This window comes from Lupinus angustifolius, chromosome LG06 (genome assembly GCF_001865875.1).
Source record: "Lupinus angustifolius cultivar Tanjil chromosome LG06, LupAngTanjil_v1.0, whole genome shotgun sequence".
Classification (NCBI taxonomy): Eukaryota; Viridiplantae; Streptophyta; class Magnoliopsida; order Fabales; family Fabaceae; genus Lupinus; species Lupinus angustifolius.
Window position 1 is genome coordinate 16,050,481 of NC_032014.1, and position 27,918 is coordinate 16,078,398.

Sequence of the window (27,918 nt, forward strand, 5' to 3'; positions counted from 1 at the left end):
TCGGGGTTGAAGATGCAAGATTCAAGGCGCGATTAGTGGCCAAAGGTTTTATGCAAAGAGAAGGCATTGATTTCAATGAAGTTTTCACTCATGTTGTAAAACATAGCTCTATTCGCATCCTACTTGCAATTGTAGCTCACTTTGATCTAGAACTTGAGCAAGTAGATGTCAAAACAGCATTCTTGCATGGTGAGTTGGAGGAACAAATCTACATGAAACAACTTGCATGATTTGAAGTCCAAGGGATGAAAGATCATGTTTGCTTGCTGAAGAAATCTTTATATGGCCTAAAGCAATCTTCTAGACAATGGTATCAACAATTTGACAGCTTCATGCTTGAAAATGGATATTCCAGAAGTGAACATGATAGTTGGTTGCGTCTACTACAAGAAGTTTGAAAATAAGTCATTCATATATTTGCTTTTATATGTTGATGACATGTTGATCGCATGTAAGAACATGTCAGAAATTAGAAACTTGAAAGCTCAATTGAGCTTAGAGTTTGAAATGAAGGACTTAGGAGTTGGAAAGAAAATTTTGGGAATGAAGATTCAGATGGATAGAAAAGAGGGGACACTCTTTCTATCACAAAAGAAGTACATCGATAAAGTGTTGGAACACTTTGGCATGCAAAATGCTAAACGAGACACTACTCCAATGGCGACTCATTTCAAACTTTCAATGGCATTATGTCCACAAACTGAGAATGAAAAAGAGGAGATTGTCAAGTGTACCTTCTGCTAGTGTGGTTGGTAGTCTCATGTAGGTCATGGTGTGCACTAGACCAGATATTGCACATGCAATAAGCGTGGTAAGCAGATATAAGCAAATCTTGGTAAAGTTCACTAGAAGACTGTGAAGTGGATTATGCGCTACCTGAAAGGTACCACAAATATAGGACTTTTGTATGGTAAAGTCAAGGATGTTGAAAAAAAGATCACTAGATATGTTGACTCGGATTGTGATGACGATATAGATAAGAGAAGATCGCTCACCAAATATGTCTTTATACTGTGTGGTTGTACTATTAGTTGGAAAGCAACACTACAATCAATTGTTGCCTTGTCTACAACTGAAGCAGAGTACATCGCAGTAATAGAAGCTGTAAAGGAAGTCATTTGGGAGAAAGGTCTAATTGAAGAGTTGGGTATACAACTCAAAGAAACAACCATCTACTGTGATAGTCAAAGTGCTATACATCTGACAAAGAATCCAATGTATCATGAAAGAACTAAACATATTGATGTTCAGGTGCATTTTATCAGAGACATAGTGGAAAAAGGGTTTGTTATAGTGGAGAAAATACCCACTACAGATAATCCATTGGTCATGATGACGAAGCCAGTTCCAACTACCAAGTTCAAACATTGTCAGGACTTGATTAATGTTCAGAATCTCTAGTGAGCATGAAGAAGAGTAGCAAGAGAATAACTATGATAGTCTTTTAGCCAAGATGGAGATTTATTGATTATTGACTAAAAGAAAAAGATGATGAAAAGACTTTCTTGAGTCAAGCAAAGAAAGAAGTGGCTCAAGGTCATCTTAAGAAAGGGAGAATTTCTAGCCAAGTAAAAATAAGTGGTTATGGTGAAACCATCATTATGCTCTTTTCCCTTTGGCCACATAATCTTCAAGAGCTTTGGCTATAAATAGGAGTGTTCTATGCCATTATAAGATACACCAAATACTTAGCTTAGTGCATATTCTCTCTTCTTGTTCTCCTGTTCTAATTGTGTGAGAAATACTTGAGTGAGAGTGAAATTAGGTGTACTAGGGTTTTGGGAAGTGAGTGAAACACTTGTCGTTCTCTTTTATCATAGTGGAATAATCCTTGTTGCTCTTCAGCTGTGGACGTAGGCAAATTGTCGAACCACATTAAATTCTCGGTGTCATTTTCTCTATTATATTTTCTCTATGAGTCTTCCGCTACAACACAACCCTACTTAAAAACCTAGGAAATGAATGATCTTTTTGTTTGACGAGTATGTGGAATAGTTTGATTTGAGTGTATCCTTTGGTGCCATTTGTTCTATTAAGGGTAAACTTTGTTGGGTCTGTTGCGTATATTGCTAAACTATAAAAGAAAATGAAAGGACTAAGAGAAAATCATTATTAGTATCTAAAATTTATTGAGCTACATTTAGATTTAGTTCATCTCAAATTTGATTGTAATTTCAATCAAGTGCGATATTTATGGGGACACGTATTTTTTATATGAGAATAACGTATCTCCTCATATAAGGAGATAACTTATCTCCTCTAGCCAGTAAAAATGTGACATGTGTGCTATTTTGTTTATTTTTAAAAATATTTTTATAGAAAATGATGAAACATGACACATGTCATGATTTTATTGGCAGAAGGAGATAACTTACCTCCTTATACAAAGGAGATACTTCATTCCCTTTTTATATAGATTTAATGACAGTGTAAGTGTTTTTAATTATTATTGACTTTCAAACAAAAGTATTATAAATAAATGGTGGATAAGTATTTCAAACAAAAGTGTAAGTGGATATATTTAAAATTCTTTTGATATTTATGGTGACACGTATTTTTTGATATTTATGGTGTAAATATAACCTTTATTAATACCATTTTTATTTTGTGGTATTTAAACATGAAACATGTACTTAATATATTTGTGGTCTTTATGTACCCAAAAAATATGTGTGGTCTTTAACATTTTTTATTTCCGAATAATTATTTTCTTATGAACAATAAACTTAGCCATATTTGTTTTTGGTCTTAATCATATATGAATCAATTAGACAAATTGTTTATGGACTATATATACAGTCTGTACTGCTAATTAGAGCTATCATTTCGGCTAAAATAAAAGTTAAAACAGCAGTCTTCCATTTAAATCTGCCTTTAGATAAATATTAGTAGCTTGAGTTTTGACTTTGTTTATGGGGTGGATTCTTAATTCTTTTTACTTATAGAATGTCTATTTATTAAGATTGTATATTTGTGTTTTATTTTTAGTAATACCAATAAGTACCTATGGGGTATGCACATGACAAAAGAGTTATAGTGTGTTGCATGGGCTTTAGTTATGCATTTCTACATACATGTGAAATGTATAAAAAGATAAAGTGTCACATGTTTAAATATTAATATTAATTATAAAAATTTATTAGATAAATAGACATTAAATCATAAACATTATAGAAATAAATAAAAAATAACGACCCATGTATGGTACAAGTTAAAAACTAATTTAATAAAAGAATTAAATTCAAATTAGTCATCCAAATAAAAAGACAGTATCAATTTAGCATTCAAAAAAGTGTCATCAAAATATTTAAAAAAATTTGGTACTGATATTTCTTAATTTGATGGATAAGGAACTAATCTATTTTAAAATACATAATTGTCCCTTCTAATGAGTGTTGCTCACATGAATCAAACCCTAACCTATTGATTGCCCTAAAGATCTTGCAGAGGATGAACAACTCGATGGTTAAAAGTTTAAAATTGTTATCACAATAGCTTAATTTAAATTTCCATACATTTATTTGCTAATCCTTTTCTTTCCATAATCAATAAAGTCACATAATAAGAATTCTCTTCATTAATAGAAAGACAACTATTTGATTTTATTTGTGTTTTTAATAAAAAAATGTTAATCTATTATATATAAAAGAATAAAAATATTTTAATGTAATATTATTTCCTTTGTTTTTTTTTGTTGCTATACTTGTCTATCTATTTATCCTTACTCGTCACACTTATAATATATTTTGAAGAATCACCTAATGCAAAAGTGATACCCACTAATTTAAAGCTAAAAATCAAAATCCACTAATTTAAGCCCAAAAAACCGGTGTTCCAATCAAAGAGACAAGGTGACACCTAAGTAGCTCAAAAATCATCTAAGAGTTTGAAAGCATTTTTGCATTGTACACAACTGTCAAGATAAGTTCTTGTTTGAATTTTTTAATAATCTACCGACAAAACCAGGAACCAGAAGCTCCCAGAAAAGTGCACACTCTTCATTCATCACCAACACTATACAAGTATATATAAATAAGAATCACTAGCATTGCAAATAGAAAACACCACCTAGAACTAGAAGCTTCAGAAACCATAGGCTTTCCAAAACAACCCTTCAACAATGGCTGATGAAGTGGTTTTACTTGATTTCTGGCCAAGCCCATTTGGCATGAGGGTCAGAATAGCTTTAGCAGAGAAAGGAATAGAATATGAGGGAAGGGAAGAGAATTTGAGCAACAAAAGCTCTTTGTTGCTGAAGATGAACCCTGTTAACAAGCAAATACCAGTTTTGATTCACAATGGAAAACCCATCTCTGAATCACTCATCATTGTTCAGTACATTGATGAGGTTTGGAGCCACGAGTCTCCTTTGTTGCCATCTGATCCATACCAGCGTGCTAATGCAAGGTTTTGGGCTGATTATATAGACAAAAAGGTATTTGGTACCTCTAAAACTTGTTATCATTTTACAAAGCAGTTCATATAACAAAATTTGCACTTCACTTTTACATTGACCACTAAGCCTAATTATAAAGTATAAACCTTGCAGGCTTGCACACTTAACAGTATATTGATCATCCTTGGTAATGGATTATCATCTTAATTATCAAATAGTATAAGCCACTAAACAACTATGTATATGTTATGATCAACTATGTAGAAGTGACTAGTTGTATTATAAAGTAAGTATACATATGCAAAATTTAGTGTATATATAAATTTTTCCATTACCAATTATATATACACAAAAGGGTATTAAGGAAAATAAAAAAAAACTCTTTTGTTCTCAATGATTAAAATTATGTCAAACATCACAGATTTACTCTACTGGGAAATTGGTGTGGGGAACAAGTGGGGAAGTTCAAGAACAAGCAAAGAATGAGTTAAGGGACAGCTTTAAGCTACTAGAAGGAGAGCTAGGAGACAAGATTTATTTTGGTGGGGACAAGTTTGGACTGGTTGATGTGGCTCTGATTCCATTCTATAGCTGGTTCTATACTCTTGAGACTGCTGGAAATTTCAGCATCATAGAGGAATTCCCTAGGCTTGTAACTTGGGCCAAGAGGTGCATGCAGAGGGAGAGTGTGTCCAAATCTATTCCTGATCAATACAAAATTTATGACTTCCTTTTGGAGCTTAAGAAAAAGATTCAGCTTCAGTAGCAATAATCAAGAAAGTCCTTACACATTGAAAGCAAAATATATCATCATGTATGCTACAAATGTAGATGATGAGTGTTTAGTGTGTCTACTATATATGTGTCTTCTCTTGTTTTTTTAGTGTCTTTTTATGGATAAGCATAAGACTATTAAGTTGTATGCGCTACATAGAATTTAGTTAAAAATCCTTCTTCATTTTAAATGAAGAAGTGTTGTTGAGTTGGTGTTAATAACATATCAAATTGAAGCCTTTGTTCCTTTTCCTTACCATGTCATCATCACAGATGTTCCATATTTTGCTTCTGAAAATTAACTTCGATAACATTTTGGATTACTAACATTCTTCATTCCATATGCTGCTCATACTATTACTAATTGTGACTATTACTAATTGTGACTGTTTTTATTAATCAAATCTGAAAAACTAATCTTGCAACTGTCATTATTCTTAGTTTCTTGTGGAATAGTTTTGTAAATGTTTTTATTACTATGGTTTCCATACCTACAGTCACAAAGCACTCATCTCTTTTTAGTCACCTGGTATATCTCTTCTCTCTAATATCTTTTTGCTCATATTAAGATGGAAACAACTTATCCGACTGGGTAAGGCTGCGTACATCTATGCTCTCCAGATCTTACTCAGTGAGAGCCCCGTACACCGAACAACCCTTTTATTTAGATGGAAAAAATAATCATAAAATTTATCCACTTGCTTCCCACCCTATTTTATTTCCTCCTAGTTTCTCTAAATCCAGACACATACAAGTGAAGAATTGGCTCAACATTATATAAAATGCAGTAACAAGTGCATTAGTAAGATCTAACATTATGGATAATTTATTAGGAAGACAAGAAAGTAGAAGTCAGGGCGAAGTACACCAAAAAAACCACGAACCTGATTTCTTAGAGTTGTGAAGTTAGTCTACCACTACTTAATGGGTCTTGAATACTAGCCAAGGTCAAATTATCTTCACCGATACTTTTTTTCGAGGCTGCATTTTGATGTGTAGCAGATGTGCAAAGGTAAGATAATGACTGCAACCATGAAACCAATGTGGGTTTTCGTATGACATCTTCAGAATCAGCCACTAGTGAATATAACTCATTAAGAACCATGTTCTGTGCATCTCGTGGCAATGCAGTAATCAGCTGTGGCAATTGTTTCATCAAATTGGGCAAGACCTAAAAACCAATAAAAAGATTTTCATAATCAAGTTTAACAATAATGTTAATGCATATGGAGTAAGAGAATTCCCAAAACACCAATTTTAAGCACTTAATCATTAAATGGGTCAGTTTTAAGAGGTTGTCCAACATAATAGCATGTGTCATACTAGAGGAATGGAAGGTGAATATTTCTTAATTTAACATGAAGTGGTAAGAAGCATAGTACAACTCAAAGCGGGTAATCATAATTAATTGATTAACAACTTACTTGTATATCAACAAGGAAAATAAGGCGTAAAAGCAAGTCCATTAATTTCTTGCTTGGCTCGGGCTCTCCTTGCCGCTTTTTCCATGCATCAACCTCATGAGTGAATACTTCAGAACAGAGCTGGTTGGCTTTTTCAACAAGACTGTGAATGCAATAAAAAGTGGCAGGGCTTCCAGCAGGAAGATGTTGGGCTACTCCTACAACACCAGAAGCCATACCCTCAAAAGGAGTAATGAGAGGATATCCCTACATTCATAGAACATGATAGAATGAAAACGCATTCGAAATAATCAGTCTCATATATAGGAACAAAATTATTAGTATAATCAAATACCAATAAGGATGTTTGTATGTAATGGAAAACAAGCTGCTCCTTCAATGACACTCTATCATTCTTTTCAGATTCCTTCCCCAGGGACATGAATGCCACGAACAAAGAATGAGAAGCTTGAGCTACTTTTCCATCCGGGTGCTCCAAATATCTAGTTTCAATTAAGGAAGCAATTTTTTTCCTCATGATGATGTGACCAACACCCCAAAATATTATTTACTGCATGTTTGAATTAGCTTATCTAGGGTTTAGAATAGATTATGTTTAAACGATGCGGAGAGAAGTTTTGGCTGAAACACTATTTTGCATAAAAATCAAGAAAACTAAATGTCTACTTAATTGATATAGGATACAGGAACATAGTTGAAGCTACCATGTTGCTGAATACATTGATGGGCAAGCACTCAATAAAGGTCGGAATGACTCGTAAGTAAAACAAAATGCGAGCTGTTTGTACTTCATCCTCGGACCATAAGTATTTGGTTTTCGGGTCTAGAAGACAAATAGAATCTTATACAATGTAAAAATAAAAACAAAAAGGAAACCAATATTTTAAGTCAAAGGCACAATGGAAAAAATCATACCTGGCCCATTTGTTAAGTCAACATAAGAAGGCATGGAGTTCAAAAAACTTGTACAAGTATGCTCATTACTGTTGACAGTTGCAACTACCTTGCGAATAGTCTCCATATACTCTGGCAAACGGACATGACGAAAATATTCCACACAAGAAAATGATACTAGTATCCTCAACGAGACTTCCATCTGTATTTCTAGAGCAAATTTGGAGTTTAACTTGTGCTTCGTTACAGCTAATGCAAATACTACAGCCATAAGGAAAGCAGATTCAGCAATTTTTTCCAATCCTTCAAGCAACTCATCCTGCTTGCCTTTAAGAACCAAAGCCACTTGTCTGTGTCCAAAGTATATCTCTCGGCAGTATTCCCATATAAGATTCTCCACTATATTCTTGTTTTCCTCATCTGCTGAAACATATTGATTGCAGAAAATTGCTGTTATGGCTCCTGCTTCCTGGAAGAGGATATTATCTAGATGTTCTTTGACCTCATTAAGCTTCAGTTCAAGGGGGGCATTTGATGGTTCAATGACAGACTTATAAAGACGGGGCAATGGAAATATTTCAGTTAACAATGCCAAAGCAAGGCACACAAACAAAGAGGAATGGCCTGAAAAGGAGCCAGTTCGAGCCAATGCTAATGAGACACACTGAAGTAAAAGCCTATTTTTATGATCATTGCCTGAGTTATTAAATCGCAATGTCCCAGAAACCAAATCATTAGTTAAAGCTTCCATCCAAACAACTGCAGAAACCCTCATTGTAGAGAGAATCTCCAATTTCACACCACTTGATGCAGATCTATTTACAACTCTTAAAACTCCAGCCGCAGCCATGAAAACAGCAAATGAAGCATAGTTTTCCTTTAAAGACCCAAAAGTTTCTTGGAGAATGACATTTATTTTATCCAAAAACTGGAAATTGATCAAGTTTGACATAACCCAATCAAACAAATGAAGAACTATTAGTCCAAGAAAAATATTACCTTGAGGCCCATCATCCTTATGCCAAATTTCAAACAATGAATTCAATATTCTATGACAATGAACAGTCACGGAAGATGATAGAGCATACCCAATTCCAGCTAGAAAATCAGGTAAAAGTTCTGTAAATGAACCGAGTATCTGACACTTCTCTATCAACTGTCTAGACAGCAAGTCCAAGCAGACTGTTTTACTTTTTTCAGATAAAGAAGGCACGAAAGAAAAGGCACCTAACAAGAGAATACCTTCAGAGAAGAAGACAGGATTGTTTGCAGAATCAAATTGAGAAGAGAAGAGGTGAGACAGAACCCCCATTGCTGAATCAATAATATCAGAAGTGGGTTTGGAGGCTTTTCGCACCCATATATAAAGAAGTCTAAAAAATAGAGGATAGGACTCATAAGGAAGAGAAAATTTTGAAGATGAAAGAATACGAAGAACAAGTCGTGCTTGGGGGTCTGCAACATGGAGAGATGTTTGTGAATTAATGAGGGATTTAAGATGCTGCAGATGATGTTGATGGAACGAAGGTTGTTGAAGGGAGTCTCGGAGCTCAGCCCATGCCTGAATGATGGCTCTAGCAGACAAGGGATAAGACTTTTTAGGGCTGAATCTCTTAGGATCACCGCTTCTACTCTTTAGCCACTCCTCCAGGAACAAGATGTCAGGTTGTCTTGACATCTTATTATAACACTGCAACATCAGCAAATTAGATGGTTATTTATCATATCGCCTAACATTAGATATAACCAATTGTAGTTTTAAATGTATCTATGCATGGAAAAATGTAATTCTCAACTTTCATTTAATAGATTGATATTTATATAGGTTTTACCAATCAGCAAACCGCTTTGTGAATAGGTCGTCTACTGAATTTCCTATCCCTGTCCGTGACACATTTTACAATCAACCCCATCCCGACCTTCAAGAGATATTGGAACACCTTCCATCCGTTTCCATGTTGTAGGACACTAGGACACTTACATCGACTTGGGTGCAAGCCATTAACATGCATTGCGCCCCAAATAAACATTTACGACAACTAACCAACTAAAGCATCATTCATGGAGAAAGCAAGATTGACTCAAAAAAGGAGGACTAAGAACCAAATTAAAATAGCCAAGCAAACAAAATATGATATTACCTATGGCAAACTTACTAGCACATCTTCAAATTCACCGAACACAAAAAAGTGCACATGCCAAATCACACAAAGTATCATTAGTTGTGTAATGTGCTATAACCTAATACAACAATTTTACGCCCCACAACTAACCAATTTCACTGAGTCTGACATCTTTTCCTTCACCTAGTCCTAAACTCTTGATACAAAATTGATAAATAAAAAATTGGGCACACCTAATGCTCATAAAAAAATGCCAAAAGCCTATTACAAAAATTGATGACATTATCTTAACTGGCAATTACAACACTGAAGCCAGTCACATCAAATCTCTCCTACACCAAACATTTAAAATCAAAGACCTAGGACCCTTAAAGTTCTTCCTAGGATTTGAAATTGCTAGAAATAAATCTGGCATTTCCATCAATCAGAGAAAATATGCTCTTGAAATCTTATTTGATTCAGGACTTCTTGACTGCAAACTCTCTTCTACTCCAATGACCCCTGACACTCATTTATATCAGGATTCCTCTAAACCTTATTCAAATCCCCCTGCCTATAGAAGACTTGTTGGTAAGCTAATATACCTTACTAATACAAGACCTGATCTATCTTTTTCTGTTAAACAACTTGCTCAATTTATGTCTAAACCCACCATCACTCATCATCTTGCTGCCATTAAAGTCCTCAGATACATTAAGGCCTCTCCTTCACTAGGCCTCTTTTATCCTAGCTCTTCTCATCTCCACCTAAATGCCTACAGTGACAGTGATTGGGCCTCCTGCCCTGACACTAGAAGATCAACCACTGGCTTCTGCATCTACTTAGGAAACTCCTTAATATCCTAGAAATCAAAGAAACAAAGAACTGTTTCTAGGAGTTCCTGTGAGGCAGCAGAGTACAGAGCCTTAGCCATCACCTCATGTGAGATCACTTGGTTAACTTTTATGCTATTTGATTTACTGCATTTACATATCCCTCCTACTTCCTTATATTGTGATAATCAATCTGCCATACACATTGCTACTAACCCTGTTTTCCATGAAAGAACCAAGCACATTGAACTAGATTGTCATACTATAAGAGAAAAATGTGGCAGAGGCTTGGTAAAACTTATGCCCATCAAATCTTCCCTACAACTTGCAGATGCTCTTACCAAGCCATTAGGCCCTAAAGATTACTCAACTATTCATCTCAAGTTGGGTCTACTCAACATTTGTGCCCCAGCTTGTGGGGGGTATTAGACAATGAAGACAATCAAGACCATCAATTTGTCAAGGACAAGTCAAATGCAACAAGAACAGGGGACACGCACCAATCTGCTCAAGCCAAGGCCAAGTCAGGCCAGGGCCAATCTACACCAGCATACAGGCCAAGCCAGGCCAGGGCCAGTCTACACCAGCAAGTCCAAGGCATGCCAAGACCAATCTGCACCAGCATACAAGGCCACAACCAGAGCACAGCAAAGCCAAGCCAACCAAGTCAGCACGCACGCAGGCCCCAAGCAGAGCAGCGCCAAGCCAACCAAGTCAGCACACGCAGGCCCCAACTTGAGGCCACGAGCACAGCAGGGCCATCACGGCCACCATACCAAGGCCAACTCAGCCAAAGCCCATACCATACATTGCAGCACACGATAGCTTGTGCCTCAAGCAACCGCTTTTAACTTTCTATTTTAGCACATTCTAGTTAGTTAGTTGGTTATTCTCTTTCCTATATAAGTAGTATTAGTGTAATCTTTGTAATTCAACTTAATCATTCATTTTAATCAATAAAGATTCTCTTTGCATTCTTGTTTACTTCTTTCTTCCTTCTCAAGCAAGAAGTGTTATTCACTTTCTTCTCATTCAAGGAAGATTGTATCTTCACATTCTATTAGTTTGGAGTGGTTAGCAATACACAAATCTTACATTTGTATTAAAATTGCAAATGACAATTTAACATAATACCATTTCAATTTTTAACAGCAGAATAATTGCTCATTATCAAGCTCAAAAATATAAATTTATAGTTGTCTATAATGTTAAAATTCAAATATGAAAGTATTACTGTGATACCTGTAATTTAGGCCGAAGAGCCTCGAGTGGTCCCTTAGGTTTCTGAACACCTTGCTGTTTCATGTGATGGTAAAAAGAGAATTAAGAAATCAATTTGTACATATTTTGCTTCAACGCAATTACTACATAGGTGTGTTTTCCAGAAGTACCTTTCCAAGTGCCCAATCAGCAGAATCAAAGTATGCACGTTCGTGGTCCTGCACAAAATAAAATTGATTATGAATGAAAATAAAAAAGAGAGCATATATCACTAAATATTTGTGGGAAATGAACCATCTTAATTTCATGAACTAAAGTTGCAAAGAAAAGAACTGTAAACAAACACTCAGACACGTACCTTAGATATGAGTGGTGGCTTTTTGGGCATCAATCCACCATATTTTTTCTTTACAGCTTCCTCCTATAAGATTTATGAACACAATAAGCCACAGAGTGCGAAACTCTATTGGTTAGGAAAAAATTATTGAAGTAAAGAGGTAATCTTTCCCAAAATCACTTATATGCATGAAACCTGATGCTCAGATGATGGCATTTTAGTTGACTCATCAGTCGCATTTACATCTATCTGTCCTTGTTCTTTCTTATCCTCTATGCCAGACATAAGGTCCTTACGTGAGTAAGCTGTACCTCAAATAACAGGAATGTTAGAATGTGATTTTCAACTAAATAAATGCCATAGCAGTGAATAAGCTTCAGACAATGATAAGAGTTACAAATCTCTTCAGACTACACAAAACATCAAGAACTTCTTTTTTCGTTGAAATAAGAATTTGAAACAATATCCTCATACATGTAAGCCATTATAGTCAAACTCATTTCATGGCAGACAAGGCGTGGAAAAGATTTGAGAAACAAGCATATGCAACTGGCAGGCACAACTCATCCAACACAATGACACATCTCAACCAAATGAAATATGGCAGGAAAACTGCCATGATGGGTGAAATGAATGATACCATTGGGTTATAACAGAAAGCCAAACTTTTGAGCAACCTATTTAAGAGAGAAAGACTCGTACGCATACAGGTCAGAGACTCGATAAATCAGTTCAGCCCCCAAAACATCATATCATTAGAATTTTTTTAGTCATACATAGGAGGGCATTGGCTGAATAGTGGTTGACTATGACACCACAATGTCCTATAATAAATCATGTCTATGACAAACCACTTACATCTGACCCTTCTTAAATTTTGCCTATATTTTTCTTGATCTCTCTATCTCACTATTGGCTATCTCACATCTGTTGTACTCTCCTTATTGAGGCCTCTATCGATCTCCTCTATACCTTCCCAGTTCACCTAAGGCGAGACTCTACCTTCTTTTCTAAAATAGAATGATGTCTCAAGGGAGCTTATGGCCTTATACTCGCATCAACTGCAAAGAAATGTTTTGGAAAATCGTAATACTGTTTTGTAATGTAAGTGCTACCTGGAGAATAAACATACTAACAAAAAATAAGTTTACACGGAAGCTGCAACAATGATTACTCCTTAGCAAGTCAGACTCTGATCATACCACAAATGTTTCTCCATCCTATCTATGAAAAAAGACTCTCCAATGAACATTACTTCCTCGATAATATATTGTCTAATTGTCTAGTTTACAAGCTGAAAAGCTAAAATTGCAATCAAAGAGACCAAAACAATTTTCAAAGGAAAACAAGATGGCATGGTATCCCAATGAATCATAAAACCTAATTGGGCACCACCACAATAGCAAAATCATCTCATTCTCAAATCTCAATCCATTTTCATATTATTAACATTAAGTAGTGCAAAACATTCAAACACAAGTTCCAGGCTCTATATGCATAAAAACACAACCTTTAACATTAAAACATTGATGTTAAAACTCAATAACCCAAAACCAATCAACACCAAAGCCTCCAACCCCATAAAAACATCTTGGGTCGAAGATATTGCAGCTGAATCATCAAATTATCATGGTGTTTTGAAGGAACAGAAGCTTAAAACAAATGAACCAGCTTTGAAATCCAAAAGAGAAAACATTCAAAGAATAAATCAGTGACAAAATTAGATGATGGAGGAAAAATGGCAGATCCAAACAACGATCACTCACCGGCGCAGTGGGGTCCACAACCGTAAACAGCGGAGGCTCCGATCGACAATCAATGACTCAATGTTATACGCGTTTCAATCCACCTGTAATGTTCCTTCTCTTGCTGTTATCTTAGATCGCATGGTTTTTATTTGCTTCATCAAAATTATTTACATTTTTATTTTTACCTCTTGCAAATGTAGTTTTTTCGGTATAATATTTGTTTATTATTATTCTAAGGTAGGCATTTCACATTTTCTAATTTTAGTAGTGTGAATACCCATTTTTATCCGACCCATAAAAAATTCAAACTTTATTTTAAATTTTTTTTAAAATATAAATAATTTCTAAAAATAAATCAACAAAAGAAATGAGTTTCCAAAAAAATAAATGTACATCTTTTTCTCAAAAGAAATTTAATCAAACTCACAATACAAAAAAATTCAAGTGAAAATGGACTTCTAAAAATCCATACAATTTTATCTTAAAATAAGAAAAAAAATAGTTAATAAATAATTTTATTATTGTTTTTCGAAATTTAAATTATAAATAAATAATTAAAACTATTTTTAATAATTTATATGATTTGTTTCGAATTTAATAAAATAAATAATTAATATGTCAAGTATCCCCATTTAAATTTTAACTAAACTATAGAATATTAATATTTTTTTTTATTTTTATTTTTCGAAAATATAATTTGAAATAATTAAAACTTATTCAAAGATATTTTTTATTATTTAATTCGGATATATAAATACATGAATCAATTTAAAAATATTATTTTAATAAAAATAAAAATAAAAAAAGTAATTAAAATTTAACCAAGTCAAATTTGACTTGGTAATGAGTTTTGATATCCAAAAAAAGGGGAAGTGGATAGTTTGATAAAACAAATCAGTTTAGATTTTTTAGGATTATGTTAGGGTTAGGTTTAGTATAAATATGTTAGTCTATTTAGTGTTAAAGGGGTTAAAAAAAACTAAGAAAAAAGCCAAAAGAGAGAGAAAGAAACCACAAAAAGTAAGAGAGAAAAAAAATTTCAAAGAGGAAGTGATTCGGTGCAACCAGCCACACGTTAGGCACCGTGAACTCTTCTTCTGGACAATCACATTGCGTCGTGTGGCATACTGGTCAACCAGTCCTTTTGACCACCAACGCAGCCAATCATCACGCAACACGTTCATAGGTGTACGGTTGCACACGTGAACGCGTTACACTTGCTCTAGCATTCCTTTGGCTAGCGTGTGATCAGGTGAGATCATGTGTATCATAGACACCGTGCACCCACTGACCCAACGGACGCGATTGCAACACGTAGGGTGCATACATTCCCTCCATACACGTAACTGTAGCGATCCATTCCCCAGACTCCTATCCGGTACATGAAGGTGCACTGCAGACGCAATATACCCTTCGGTCTCTGCTAATCAGGATCTGCTACGTGTCACATTCCCTACAGTAAATTTTCTAGCCACTCATTGCACGACACGTGGACGTTTACTTTGATCCTTATTACAATAGGTATATAATTTTAATATTTTCTTATTCTAGATGGCATTTTTATTTCTTTTAAAAATAGTAATAATTATTTTTTTCCACCAATAGTAATTTATTATTTTTTCTAATAAAAATACAAAATTTTAATAAAATATTAATTTTATTTATGCCTAAATATAAAGAACAAAAAGTATAAACATCTCTTTAATGTAACAACCAATTAAATACTTTTTATTGCTTATTTTATTTTATTTTTTTCTCATTGCTGTAATTAAATAAAAAATTGTTATTTGCACAAATTCAAAATATGGTTCAATTTAAAAATATTGTTAATAAGAGTGGTATAATTTGGAATGATTTCACATAACATTGTTTGTAACAAAAATTTAACTTTTTTGGGATTAATCAAAGAGTGGAAGTAGGTCGTATTACACTTATTGTCCTCATATCATCATTGAACGGTCGCGTTACGACGCTTCTTTTCATTCAATTAATCCCTAAATTAATAGCAAAAAACTGAAAATTATATTAATTCTTAAATTAATAATAAAAGGTCCAAAAAAAGATATTATAATTATTTTCAAACCTTTTTAAAATGGGATGCAGTGCGGACATTAGTTTATGCTGCTTCACTCTTTTTAAAGAGTTAATTATTTTACCAACAAACCATTTTAAAATTAGAAATACGTACGTCTTCCTAAAATGTATAGGAATACGTAGGAGCAAGTAATATTGTCAGACTTAAAAATAAAAAATAAGTAAATATTTTGTTACACACAAATTCAATTTTAAATAATTAAAGAGTATTTAAATCATACAGACAAGTAATTAGGATATGGAAGAAACATTAGTTTAGTCTTATAAGGTTAGATCTTTGTCATCATGTGAACAAAAGGAATCAATATTGTATAGTTATTATAAAAGATGAGAGAAGTGGAAACAAGTTAGACCGCCTATCTGGGGTTTATTATAATAGGTTAGGTCAGACAAGACTTTTTTCGTAAATAGGTCAGATTCAGGCTTTTTAAAAAGTCTATTTATTTTAACAGGTCAGACTTTAGGCCATCCAAAAGGCCTATTAAGTCTAACATACCAACCTATTTAGTTATATTATGCAATATATTTATATTAAACAATTTTAATATAAGTAATATTATAATATATGTAATTTTAATATAAAATGTATACAAAAATATAATTTAATTGTTAGGGTTAGAAAAATCTAATTAAAAGTAGGAATATTAACATATTTAAATGTATACATGATTACATAGTATAACATGCATTCAAACAGACTAACAGACTAGGCTAGACTTTTAAACAAATCAGACATAGGCTTTGAAAAAAAAATTAAACAGACTAACAGGCCAGACTCAGACTCCTATATGCTATATAGGCTAGGTCTGTTTAAAACAAAGTCTGACCTAACCTTTTTCCACCCTTAATTTAGAGACATCACATTTACTAAGATTTCTTGTTGATTAAATTTCTCAATTAGATTATATTATATCTTAGATTCATACTAGATTATGATGAATTAATTTCTTAATTTTAGTGCGTATCTCTCGATCAAACATTTATTCCTTAATGGTGATTTCCACTAGGTTATTTTATAGATTCATCTACAACATAAAATAAGTTGATCTTCTACCATGATTTTAAGGTTACGATTAATATTTAATAATTTATGATATATAATTCCATATAAATAAATTGTTATTAAGACAATTTTAAGATACCCTAACACTATATATCTCATGGCCAAGATGTTGTTTAAGGGTTCTTTATCCAAGGCTTTCACTGTTTTAGTATTGTCACTAACCATTGAGAGTGAGACTCTTCTCAAATGAAAAAGAAAGAATCAATTTTTTTTTTATATATTTTAAGGGTAAAAATGTAATATCATTTTAAATAAAAAAATATAAAGATGTTTTTCCTTTACGAGCACCACCGGAGAGGACTACCAGTCTGCTATTGATAGGCTAATCTGGTTAAGGTGACAAGTTTACAGGTTGGTCTATTTGAAGTCTAGAAGTTTGGTCTATTTCAAATATTTTCCTTTTGTCCATTCAAAAATCCTTATCAAGACATCCCCTCAATCCTTCCTTATTATATCGTGTATTCTCCTTTTGCATGAGAACTCATTGTGGGGTATCAACAGTTTAACTCAGACTCAGGTATTGTCTGAAGGTTTTATGTAACCTTCACTCATAATTCGAGCCAGAATCTTTTCAGACCGAGGACTTGGAACGAATATTTAAGATCCTTACCAGTGGGAGTCTAGACTTACTCCTTTCTAATGCTACCATTTCACTTCTCGATCCACCTTACAATACAAAGAAGACATAGAAAAATGAAAAAAAGAACTTCAAATTCGTCATTCGAGTACAGTCACAGACTCACAGTCCATATTTACAACACGGTACATTTGCAAAACCTCCTAGTCAAGTAGCAACCAGAAAAAAGGAAAATAATAATAACTATGCAACTGTTGCAAGTTTTACGTTAGATCACAAGCCACAGAAAAATGAAATAAAGTAATATTAAATCAAAGAACAAATCATAGTTGATTGAAGTTTATGTGATTTAATCATATTGTACAGTGAAGGTTGTATTTGCAGCAAATGACATGGTATTACCCTGGCTGTCTGAGGCAGAGGATGCACTATATGAAGATGAAATCTTCATATCATCATTACCTTTTTGTTCTTTGACTTTGAGGTCCATAATATCTGATATCAAGCTTGGTTTTGTTATCTTACTTTCACCAACATCAATTTCTCCAATGAGCATCTTAACCACAGAAGACATGGATGGCCTGAGTTTTGGATTATCTTGAGTGCAAAGAAGGGCAATCTTCAGAATTCTACAAGCTTCTTCGGCATCAAAGAAGTCGTTTAGTGATATGTCTACCAGCCCTACCAATTCCCCTTTCTCATAAAGCTCCCATGTCTGAAAGAATAGAAACTTATATAAGAGGGTGTCTGAGAAATCTCAAATATATAATGCTACAGAACATGATTAGTTGATTATACTTATGCAATGAAATGCTTGTGAGCAAATGTGATGATAATGATTCAAGATTATGAATAAGTCACAACAACTGAATTTTGTTTTTAAATTTTCATAATTCTTCTATGTTTTGCTTCTAAGTTAAAGTATAATTCTACAATCATTTTTATCTGGCTTTTATGCTTAAAGAACAAAAAATATTCTAAATTCTCTCACTTGTCATGTACTTCTGCATATATTATTTGTGTTTAACTACTACATGTGGAATGTGCACACTTAAATATTCTGGACTTTCAGGTTTAAAAAACGAATATGGAGACTTGGTTTAGTTGGAAAACTAATACAACTTTGAACATGGGATACACATACCTTTTCCAGAATGAATTGATCTCCTATAGGTAATCTTGCATTTGTGTTACATCTTCCACTGACTATCTCCACAAGGAGAACACCGAAGCTGTAAATATCCGCTTTTCGTGTCAATTGCCCCCTTATTGCATACTCCGGTGCCAAATAACCGCTGAATTAAAACACACAGCATTAAGTTCCGAATATTATTGGTGGAAAAAGGGAGATAATATACATATGTGAAAGCAAAAGAGAGGCTTTCCTCCTTATAGGTAAGGAATTGAAAGTTGATTACTGAATGGAGATAATATATCCTGAAGAAAATATGTGTGCTTCCGATAAGTGAATTTAATTGATCAAGTTTAGCAGCATTGTCAATGATTAGGTTTAGTTGACACATGAATTTAATGCCAGCTATTTATGTGACTTGTGTTGCATTTATCAGACTAGAAATCAGATGAAACATCAAAATGGATTGATATAGGTTATTGTGGAACAACATCAATCTAGCTAATTAGATTTAAATCTTTTAGTATAATAGCACGTAATTCTTAACAATCGGAATATTATAGTAGTGTTATGTTTCATGCAAAAGTTGGATATGTTAACTTCAAAACTGGGAAATCGAAATCGAGGGACGAAGTCATACTATTGAAAGGGTAATCTGAATGAAGACCTTAAATTAGAATGCGTACATTGTTCCTGCTACACGTGTGCTGACATGAGTCAAGTGTGACAGAATAAGCTTTGCAAGACCAAAATCTGAAATCTCGGGAAAAAACAATGACCACACCATTTGATATGGTGATAGAAGCAATACTTGAAGTGGTTTAGTTACCTTATAGACAGAACCAAAACCACCCTCGCCGATTTTATTGGCTGAACTGAAATTATCACAGGCATTTCTTAGTTCTTTGTAGGTGAAGAGTCTTACGTTTTGAAGGCCTGAAAGTTCTGTTCACAGGAATATTCAATTAACATAAATCACTGTAAATAGGTTTTTGTTGAATACAATCACATTCCTTAAAATTATTCAACATTACTAAACTCAAACAATTTCAACTTAGTATTATCTTTGGTTATTTGTTATATAACATTAAGTTAATTTACCTTCATCTATGTCTGGATCTCGTCTAGCTATAGAAGACACCTTCTTACCACATAATAAAGGAAAACAAGTCATGACTGAATAGAGTATTGTCTTCAAATCAAACTACTTCCAAGGTCACCTGGCTGAAGCATAAAAAATTGTCAATTTATTGAAGAATAATAGAGTAGTAGACTGATACAATGAACAAGAAAATTGTTACCCATGGCATTGTTACTACGGAGTCACATTGTTACTCGGGTATGAGAAGAGTGAAGAGCAGAGACACCACGTCTTGAACCAAAACCTTAAGGTAATGGTTCCATGGATCTTTTCCACATATAGACTCTTCCACTTATATCCAATCTGGGACTTCATACTTGAATATGTCCAACAGAAAAGATAGCACGAAAACTTCAGCTCTTACAATACTAGAGCAGGACAAACTAAATTCATGGAATCATGGCTTGCTACACAAGATGTGACATACAAAAAGTTATAGCTGATGTTACATCTCTAACATTTTCATCAGTTTTCCAATGATAGTATTGCAAGAGGGTCCAGTCATAAAAGAGAAATAATGCAAAAGAATCTAAATCCTAGTCATATTTAAGCTACAACTCAACTTAGAGATTCATATTTCTGTTCAAGTAGAGCAAATTAAACTGATTTGGACAATATTTTTAAGTATAAACAAAATTCTCAGTCATGTGAGGCCATCCTAGTAGAAATATGTTTGAATTTGATTGTTGTTCCAAAAGCAATAAGACTGGAAAAAAACAAATGGAATTTGATCAAACATACAAATACTCTCTATCACTCATCAACTCAATCCATGATTTCATGACCTCAATCTACACTCTTGCAATACCTTTATACATCTGCATCTCAACCTCTAAACTCAGAATTTTCACAAATTGTTGTTTGAAACAGCTTAGTTTCAAATCAAAACCATTTTATGAACTGTACTTTATCTTTTTCATACTTCATTTTCTCTAAAACAACATGGTTTTGCATCTCATACTATACTTAGGGGTTAATATATTCAGAATAGTTCAATTAGTGCAGTTTTTCACAGCTTAAGCCTCAGAGCATAGTGAGGATGAATTTGTGAACTGAAATCCTCAGGAACTAAAACCACAAGAAGAAATCAGAAGCATAATTACAACAATTAAAGCACTAGAAAACTAAAAGTAGAAAAAAAAAATATTAATAAAAAGAACCTATAGCTACAGAAAAACACTGATCACTAATTCACTATCCTTCTCAGGCAACAACAAAAAACAAAACAGAACAAAAACCATGAGTGAAGGGTAATCAATAGAAAACAGAACACAAAAACATAATTGAAGGGTAGCAATAAGGAGAAAAATAAAATAAAAGGGCAATATATGAGTGAAACAAACCTTTGAAGCAAGAAAGGTGACAAGAAGAAAGAAAATAGAAAAGTGAGATAATAGAGAATTAGTTAAGAGATTGGTTTGGTGAAAAGGGAAGTGTTTCTGAGTGTCAGAAAATTGAAGTTGTCAACTAAACTCATCTAGTGCATTAATGGATCAGCTTGGCGTGTGAAAATATATCTCTCTCATCATTGACTGAGACTAAATGCAGACTTCAACAATTATATACTAACTTTTAAGATTCTTTAAGCCATTGAAACATTATCTTCATTTAATCACAATTGTAGGCTGACAGTTTAAATAGTTATACACAGTTAGTATATTATTCATCATTCATTTATATTATTATAAAATCAGAATCATTGTATACATCTTTTCCCCTACAATAAAATAGATGGAAAACTAATGGAGACAAGAACTAGTATTGTTCAGTTTATTATACAATCTAACTCTATTCTTTATCCAAATGACAAAATTTAAACTCTCCACTCCACCACATATTCTTTGTTTAACAAAAGCAGAAGGAAAATGAAGGCTCTATTCTGGATTATAGGTCAAAACTGTGTTATGTTGTTATTTCCTTAAATGTTGGGAAGAACATGTATAGACTTTCCTCTTTGACAAAGTTAGAGTTTTTTGGTTGATAAATAGTCTTCTCTGTAGTAAAACAGATGTCTGATGTGACTGAAGGTTAGTAGATTATTGCAGTAAAAAACACATGGCATCTCATCATATTATTGCAGTAAAATCGTTAAGAGTATTACTTTTGTAAATTCGTTACTGGGTTGGCGGGTCGAACCACCCGAGTTATTCCAAGTTGCACTGGTTTAACCTAGTTCTATATGATTTACAATAGAAAAGTTACTTGCATGGTGCACCTTGACAAAAAAATTACGGTCTTGGTGCACATTGATCAAAAAATTACGGTCTTGGTGTACCTTTTTGGAATATTACTTGGTTGGTGTAGATTTTATATAAATCGGTAACTCAGTTGCCGATTCCATTTAATTACTATTCCACTCCCCCCAAAAGCCATTAATTTTTTTTATTCCTCCCCCTAAATCGGCAATTGGGGGGAGTTTCTTATATTATTTTTTTCATTCCTCCCTCTAAATCGGCAATGGGGGAAGTTTTTTATATTTTTTTTTCCGCATTCCCCCCTAAAACTTGCCCACAGTTGACGATTTTGGGGGGAGTGGAACGGTAATAAAATGGAATCGGCAACTGGGTTGCCGATTTATATAAAATCTACACCAACCAAGTAATATTACAAAAAGGTGCACCAAGACCATAATTTTACGGTCAAGGTGCACCATACAAGTAATTTTTTCGATTTACAATAGCCAGAAACGGTCGAACTAGTCCTAACATCCTTGGTTTAAAGTAATATTCTTATATGAGAGAAAATTCATTTACTCTAACAGCAAATAATTAATTTTAAAAAACTTACATCTTAGTCGCTAACTCTGTTTAGATATATCAATTCTGGGAGAATATTTTCTTAGATCTTGTCATGTCTTATCCAAGTATTTTTTTTTCATTGAATTATCACACAACTTATTAAATACTGTCTTTGCTCCATATTTTTTATTTTACAGTTTTTCAAATTGCTACAAAACTTTTGTTGAAGTTGTACAAATCTTTTTCCAATGTATATTAAATGAATTTATTTTAGTCAAATTATATTAATTTTTTAGATTAGTTAATAATTTTTAAAACTATGTGTATGACTATGTAACAAAAAACTATATATGTGTGAACGCCATTTTGTTAGACCAAAAAAAGCCCAAAATATTTTAAATAAAATTAGTAAAATGACTTTACTTAATTTTAATGAATAAAATTAATTAAAATCATTGTATGGAGTTTTTATAATTGTTGTTGAAATTAATTAAATCAGAGAAATAAAAAAAATACTTGGCACATCTTTATAGAAGCTTCATTTTAGAGAAAGGTAAAAAAGAAAAAATATAACAAATAATAATACTAAATCTATGTTGATAAGGTTCCTAAATCTAAGTGATTGGGTTGACCGAAAATTCAAAAATAATAAAAATAAGAAAAAAGAATTAAATTAAAATAGACCTAAAAACCCTATAATCATTTTTCCAAAAAGGAGGGATAAAAATTATCTTTTACTATTATTTAATTTTTATTTTTTTCGAATTTTATTATAAAATAAATAAAAGATAATTAATTTTTTTATTAATTTTTATAATTAAATTCGAATTTATAAAATAAATAAGATAAGAGACATATTTAAAATTCCAAATAAACAAAAAATAATTTTTTATTTTTATTTTTTCGGAGATATAATTAAAACATATTCAAATATAATTATTTATTATTTTTTCAGAATTTATAGAATATAAAAAATAATTTAAATATATTTAATTAGATTTTCAAATGTAAAATAAATAATAAAAAACACCAAGCCAAATCTGTCTTGATGGTGGTTTAAATCCCACTAAAGTGGGGATAATGGGCTAACAAATTATTTTTTCTATTAGTAAAGTTTCAGATTATTAGGTTAGATTTTTTTCTTATAAATAGGTGAGTTTAGGTTAGTATTAGGGGTTCAAAAAAAACACTGAAAAACTAAAAAAACACCCAAAAAATACTACTAACGTCACTGTGAGAGAGAGAAAAATGTTCCCTTGCCAGATTATCCAGTGAGGTCGTGAGCATCATTGCAACGTGCATCCTCACACGTAAGCCGTTTGATCTGTATATTTCTCTCATCTTCACGTTGACCTAGAGATCCATCCAATAATAGGACGAAACGCGTCCTAGTCCTTGTGCACCTCGCCACACACGATCCTGCACCAGTGAAGAAGACGAGATCCGCTACACGCAGGTACACAAATTCTGTCTGTGCGCCCCCTGTCCAGCCTGCCACAGTCTGCCATGCGTCTAGGCGCAGCAAGCCCCCTGTACTCGTCCAACCAATTCTCGCCACGTGTCCAGAAATTCCCAGGCAAGCCACACACGATCCAGGTTTCCACAGTGCAATGTTCTTTCACTTAAAACCAGTTTTTCTCATCTATTCTAATCTATTTTATTCTTTTGTGCACCGTAACAATAATAATAAATCTGTAAAAAAATAAATTTTGTACTAAAAGTTCACTAATTATATTTTATAAAAATTCATCAATAAAAATACACACTAAATTAAAATTTCTTAAAGACTTTGGATACACACAAAAACAAAAGAATCTCATTACTTTAGGGAATAATTAACAATATGATTTTTTGTTTATTCCTTTTTATTTTAGCAATGAATCTTTCTTTTGTTTATTTTATGTAATTACACATAAAAAAGTAATGACATCCTAAAAGATAATTTAATAAATGATTGTATGGCAAAAGAAATCACTTTGGTGTATTCTTGAATTAAATCCAACATTATTGTGATTACATGGTAATTAATAAAAATTCTTTTTGTAAATAAGTCAAATTATGTTTTAACAAAAATGAAATCTCTCAATAAAATAGAACATTACAACCTTACGCATTTTCAAAATGAAATAATTTTAGGAATTAGTCAAAGATGGAGAGATGGTCGCCTCGTAGGCTTCTTTCTTCTCAACTCATCTTCGAAAGGTCATGATACGCCGCTTTCTTTCACTCGATTAATTCCCAAAATTAATAAAGAATGTTATCTTCAATTAAATTAACAACCAAATAATTTTTTTTTTCACCACCAAATAAACATGTGAACTAAACATTTTTTGACAAAAAAATATATTTTCCTTATTTAAAATACACTTAACCAACAAACATTTTTCTACTAGAGAACTACGTAAGCCTTGATTTTCTTAATAGGGATACGTAGGACCGATGTCAATCTTGTCAGACATAATAATAAAAAAACTAATTTTTTCTTCTTAATAATTGATTAATTAATCATAAAATTTAATAATAATAATAATAATGAAAAAGTCATATATTTCAATGAAGGATATCGCATAAGGCGGGCGGGTAGGGTGATAATACATTCCCTACCTCGTAACCGACTTCCAAACCTGGATATCAAAAATCCAAAAGCCCAATGTAATTGGGCTTAAAATATTTTTCTACATTTTTAACTATAAAATGTAGTGACAACTCTAATCAAAGTCGTGCAGCCGAAAATCGGGGCGCGACAGCTGACGACTCTGTTGTGGACTTTTTGAGAGAGTCAGACGCATAATCAATAAAATGTGTTACTGATTGTTTATTATTATTATTATTTTTTTCTATTTGGTTAATTAGTTAATTTTCAACAACACGAAAATTGCATGCTTAATTATTAATCTTATTTTATCATATAAATTGCATGCTTAAATATTAATTGTGTGCTTAACTATTAATTGTATGTTATAAACATGAATTGCATGCTTAATTAATAATTATATGTTGTATGTCTGAATTATATGTTATATAATTAAGTGCATGTTTTATGTATGTATTATTTTTGGGTGATATATTATGTACACATTTTAGGTTCACACATATGCTCTACACCCGGGTATTAGTGATACCATTTTTGGATAGAGGGGACACTAGCCTTACTGGTCAAGGTCTTTGCCGTTTCTAAGTGTTGGTGATGTAGACCACTCATATTGTTACCTCTTATTATGAGTTAGCCGCTCGAGCTGGTCTCTTGTTTCTAACATCATAACATTTGAGTTTTTATATTCGAGAGAGATGCAATATGAGAACCTTTATAGGAAGTCTAGAACTTGTAAAGGGCGTCCATTGTATGTTAAAACCTTGTCCTAGGACGTTATACTTGTTGTGAATCTTGTGATTTGTATCATGTTTGTATTATAACACATTGTTTAGAATTTTGTATGTAAAATAAAAATCCTGTAAAATATCACACCCTTGAGGGGAATTCCTATTCCCCTGACAAGGAGATTATCATAAAATAAATATGACAATTTATGTTGACCATAAGCTAGTCTGAACGATAGAAATAAAAGAAATATAATTTAAAAAATATATATACATGTTCAAATTGTAATGATAGCTAAACCACTCGAAGATATGGTCTATTACCCAAAGGGGCATGCATTTTGTATTTTTAGATATTTTATTCGTCATGCATTCATAAAAAAAGACATCATTCAAAAAATTCATTCATGAATGCATAAACATAAAAATACATATTCAAACATTCATTCAATTATCCATTCATTTATGCATTCGAAAAATAAAAATATCAATTGATTGACTTATTCATTCATTCATGCATTCAAAAAGAATTTTTTTATTGATTGACTTATATGTACATTCATACATACATAGATGTATGAAAATTGATCACCCACTACTTATGCATGCATTTATTTATTATAAATACACACATTAAAAAACATATCATTCAAAAGAATCATTTCATCCATGCACACGCTAACTCAAAACAAAAAACTATCATTCATAATAATTCATTCATGCATACATTATTCATACATTCCTTTAATTTGCTATCAATATATGTATTTTAAAAAAATAAAAATTATCATTCATACATTCTCTAATTTATTCACATATCCATCCATTCACTCATGCATAATTTTTTTATACATTCATTCATGTAAAATTATACATAGAACTCAAACATTTATTCCTCCATTGATTCATTCCATTACTCATTCACGTATTTAAAATAAAAAAGAAAATACATCATTTGAACACTCATTGACTTATACCTTCATATATTCATTAAAAGAATATATCACTCACACATTCATTCATGCAATCAAAAAGAAAAATTCATTCATTCATTTAATCATACATTCAAAAATAAAAAATTTATTGACTTATTCATTCGTTCATCAGATTAGAAAACATCTTCATTAAGTGGCTTATGCATTTATTCATTCATTCAATTATTCATGCATACATTATTCATACACTCTTCTACTTATTCATTCAAGCTTACACACATTTTAATAAAATAAATAATAAATCATACATTCATTCATACACTCATTTAAAAAAAAATACAATGATCATACATTCATTTATATTTTATCATTCACTCAATCATTCTGAAAAAAATTATTCATGTATTCATAAAGAAAAGTAATCATTCATTGACTTAGGCATTCGTTCGAGTATAAAAAAATATTAAGCATTCATTCATTCATTCATGCATACATGCAGTTTAAAAAATAAACAAATTACTCATATATACATTCATAAAAAAAACATTCAAACATTCTACTTCATGCATTACTATATCATACATTTTAATCTCATACGTCACCATATCATTGCATTTATCGTGAAAAATCATGTCATCCCATTATAAAAAAATTCATACACCTTCTCATAGCCTTCATGCATTCAAAGTCTCATACATCATAAAAAATCAATCACATGCATACATCATATGCTTTAAAAACACTAGTCTCACATCATTCATACATCAAAGCATAAATAAAATGCATCATCATTTTTATGTATAGCCTCAATTAATATCTCAGGCAAAAGTTAAGGCATAAGTGCAATATCAATGATCATAAAAGGAACCCTTCATGAAAAATTATCACCTTAATCATAGGTCATCCTTATCAAAACCTGAAAAATTATCTCAATAGTTGAATGTCATGTTTGAAAAATGTTGGAAATAGGATAAAGAAGAAAGGTGAATGATGGATATGGGAAACACAAATTTTGAGCCTTATATCCTTTTCTTGAAAACCCTTAGCCTAGCCATGATACAAGCTTAAAAAGACCTTGTTGAAGACTTATTTGCCTAAGATGTGCATCATGACAAAAAACTGACTCCACAAGTCTTATAAAATTTTGATAAAATATCTCATCTTTAATGCATAAGTTAAAATTCATTATCA

The 27,918-nt window shown here is 32.4% G+C and overlaps 4 protein-coding genes across 7 annotated transcripts; 1 reads left to right on the forward strand and 3 right to left on the reverse strand.

The window, feature by feature from the left end:
- Positions 3,909 to 18,229, forward strand: LOC109350063 (probable glutathione S-transferase parA). Of its 2 annotated transcripts, XR_002108065.1 has the most exons (3): positions 3,909 to 4,435; positions 4,818 to 5,223; positions 18,216 to 18,229. XR_002108065.1 is itself a non-coding variant. In XM_019591190.1 (2 exons), the coding sequence occupies exons 1-2, from the start codon at positions 4,121 to 4,123 to the stop codon at positions 5,160 to 5,162; spliced, it is 660 nt and encodes a 219-aa protein (XP_019446735.1). In that variant the 5' UTR covers positions 3,909 to 4,120; the 3' UTR covers positions 5,163 to 6,009. The 2 variants fall into 2 exon arrangements, 1 of the variants encoding a protein (XP_019446735.1); XM_019591190.1 differs by lacking the exon at positions 18,216 to 18,229 and having other exon boundaries at positions 4,818 to 6,009.
- LOC109350062 lies at positions 5,922 to 27,806 on the reverse strand. Of its 2 annotated transcripts, XM_019591189.1 has the most exons (7): positions 27,802 to 27,806; positions 17,191 to 17,194; positions 7,510 to 9,178; positions 7,279 to 7,417; positions 6,929 to 7,076; positions 6,595 to 6,840; positions 5,922 to 6,341 (listed from the first exon to the last, which is right to left on the reverse strand). In XM_019591189.1, the coding sequence occupies exons 3-7, from the start codon at positions 9,164 to 9,166 to the stop codon at positions 6,063 to 6,065; spliced, it is 2,469 nt and encodes an 822-aa protein (XP_019446734.1). In that variant the 5' UTR covers positions 9,167 to 9,178; positions 17,191 to 17,194; positions 27,802 to 27,806; the 3' UTR covers positions 5,922 to 6,062. The 2 variants fall into 2 exon arrangements, with proteins under 2 accessions (XP_019446734.1, XP_019446733.1); XM_019591188.1 differs by lacking the exons at positions 17,191 to 17,194; positions 27,802 to 27,806 and adding an exon at positions 9,645 to 9,722.
- LOC109350065 lies at positions 11,561 to 13,924 on the reverse strand. Its single transcript, XM_019591193.1, has 5 exons — positions 13,748 to 13,924; positions 12,177 to 12,286; positions 12,003 to 12,065; positions 11,815 to 11,862; positions 11,561 to 11,719 (listed from the first exon to the last, which is right to left on the reverse strand). Exons 2-5 carry the CDS (start codon positions 12,264 to 12,266, stop codon positions 11,654 to 11,656), a joined length of 267 nt encoding a protein of 88 aa, XP_019446738.1. The 5' UTR covers positions 12,267 to 12,286; positions 13,748 to 13,924; the 3' UTR covers positions 11,561 to 11,653.
- LOC109350064 (probable LRR receptor-like serine/threonine-protein kinase At1g56130) lies at positions 17,749 to 21,309 on the reverse strand. Of its 2 annotated transcripts, none has more exons than XM_019591192.1 (5): positions 21,080 to 21,309; positions 19,697 to 19,819; positions 19,425 to 19,540; positions 18,608 to 18,758; positions 17,749 to 18,178 (listed from the first exon to the last, which is right to left on the reverse strand). In XM_019591192.1, exons 3-5 carry the CDS (start codon positions 19,487 to 19,489, stop codon positions 17,813 to 17,815), a joined length of 582 nt encoding a protein of 193 aa, XP_019446737.1. In that variant the 5' UTR covers positions 19,490 to 19,540; positions 19,697 to 19,819; positions 21,080 to 21,309; the 3' UTR covers positions 17,749 to 17,812. The 2 variants fall into 2 exon arrangements, with proteins under 2 accessions (XP_019446737.1, XP_019446736.1); XM_019591191.1 differs by lacking the exon at positions 21,080 to 21,309 and adding an exon at positions 19,897 to 20,494.

What these genes read in the sequence shown, in the direction of transcription:
- LOC109350063 (XM_019591190.1), top strand. Translation starts at nt 4,121, where the DNA reads ATGGCTGATGAAGTGGTTTTACTTGATTTCTGGCCAAGCCCATTTGGC. An exon ending in CTGATTATATAGACAAAAAG is followed by an intron (nt 4,436 to 4,817) that starts GTATTTGGTACC and finishes CAAACATCACAG; the next exon opens with ATTTACTCTACTGGGAAATT.
- LOC109350062 (XM_019591188.1), bottom strand. Translation starts at nt 9,707, where the DNA reads ATGATACTTTGTGTGATTTGGCATGTGCACTTTTTTGTGTTCGGTGAA. An exon ending in TGACTTAACAAATGGGCCAG is followed by an intron (nt 7,418 to 7,509) that starts GTATGATTTTTT and finishes TTTGTCTTCTAG; the next exon opens with ACCCGAAAACCAAATACTTA. An exon ending in ACATACAAACATCCTTATTG is followed by an intron (nt 6,841 to 6,928) that starts GTATTTGATTAT and finishes CTATGAATGTAG; the next exon opens with GGATATCCTCTCATTACTCC.
- LOC109350065 (XM_019591193.1), bottom strand. Translation starts at nt 12,266, where the DNA reads ATGTCTGGCATAGAGGATAAGAAAGAACAAGGACAGATAGATGTAAAT. An exon ending in AGCCACCACTCATATCTAAG is followed by an intron (nt 11,863 to 12,002) that starts GTACGTGTCTGA and finishes TATTTTGTGCAG; the next exon opens with GACCACGAACGTGCATACTT. An exon ending in CTGATTGGGCACTTGGAAAG is followed by an intron (nt 11,720 to 11,814) that starts GTACTTCTGGAA and finishes CACATGAAACAG; the next exon opens with CAAGGTGTTCAGAAACCTAA.
- LOC109350064 (XM_019591192.1), bottom strand. Translation starts at nt 19,489, where the DNA reads ATGCCTGTGATAATTTCAGTTCAGCCAATAAAATCGGCGAGGGTGGTT. An exon ending in GTTTTGGTTCTGTCTATAAG is followed by an intron (nt 18,759 to 19,424) that starts GTAACTAAACCA and finishes GTTTTAATTCAG; the next exon opens with CGGTTATTTGGCACCGGAGT. An exon ending in ATCAATTCATTCTGGAAAAG is followed by an intron (nt 18,179 to 18,607) that starts GTATGTGTATCC and finishes CTATTCTTTCAG; the next exon opens with ACATGGGAGCTTTATGAGAA.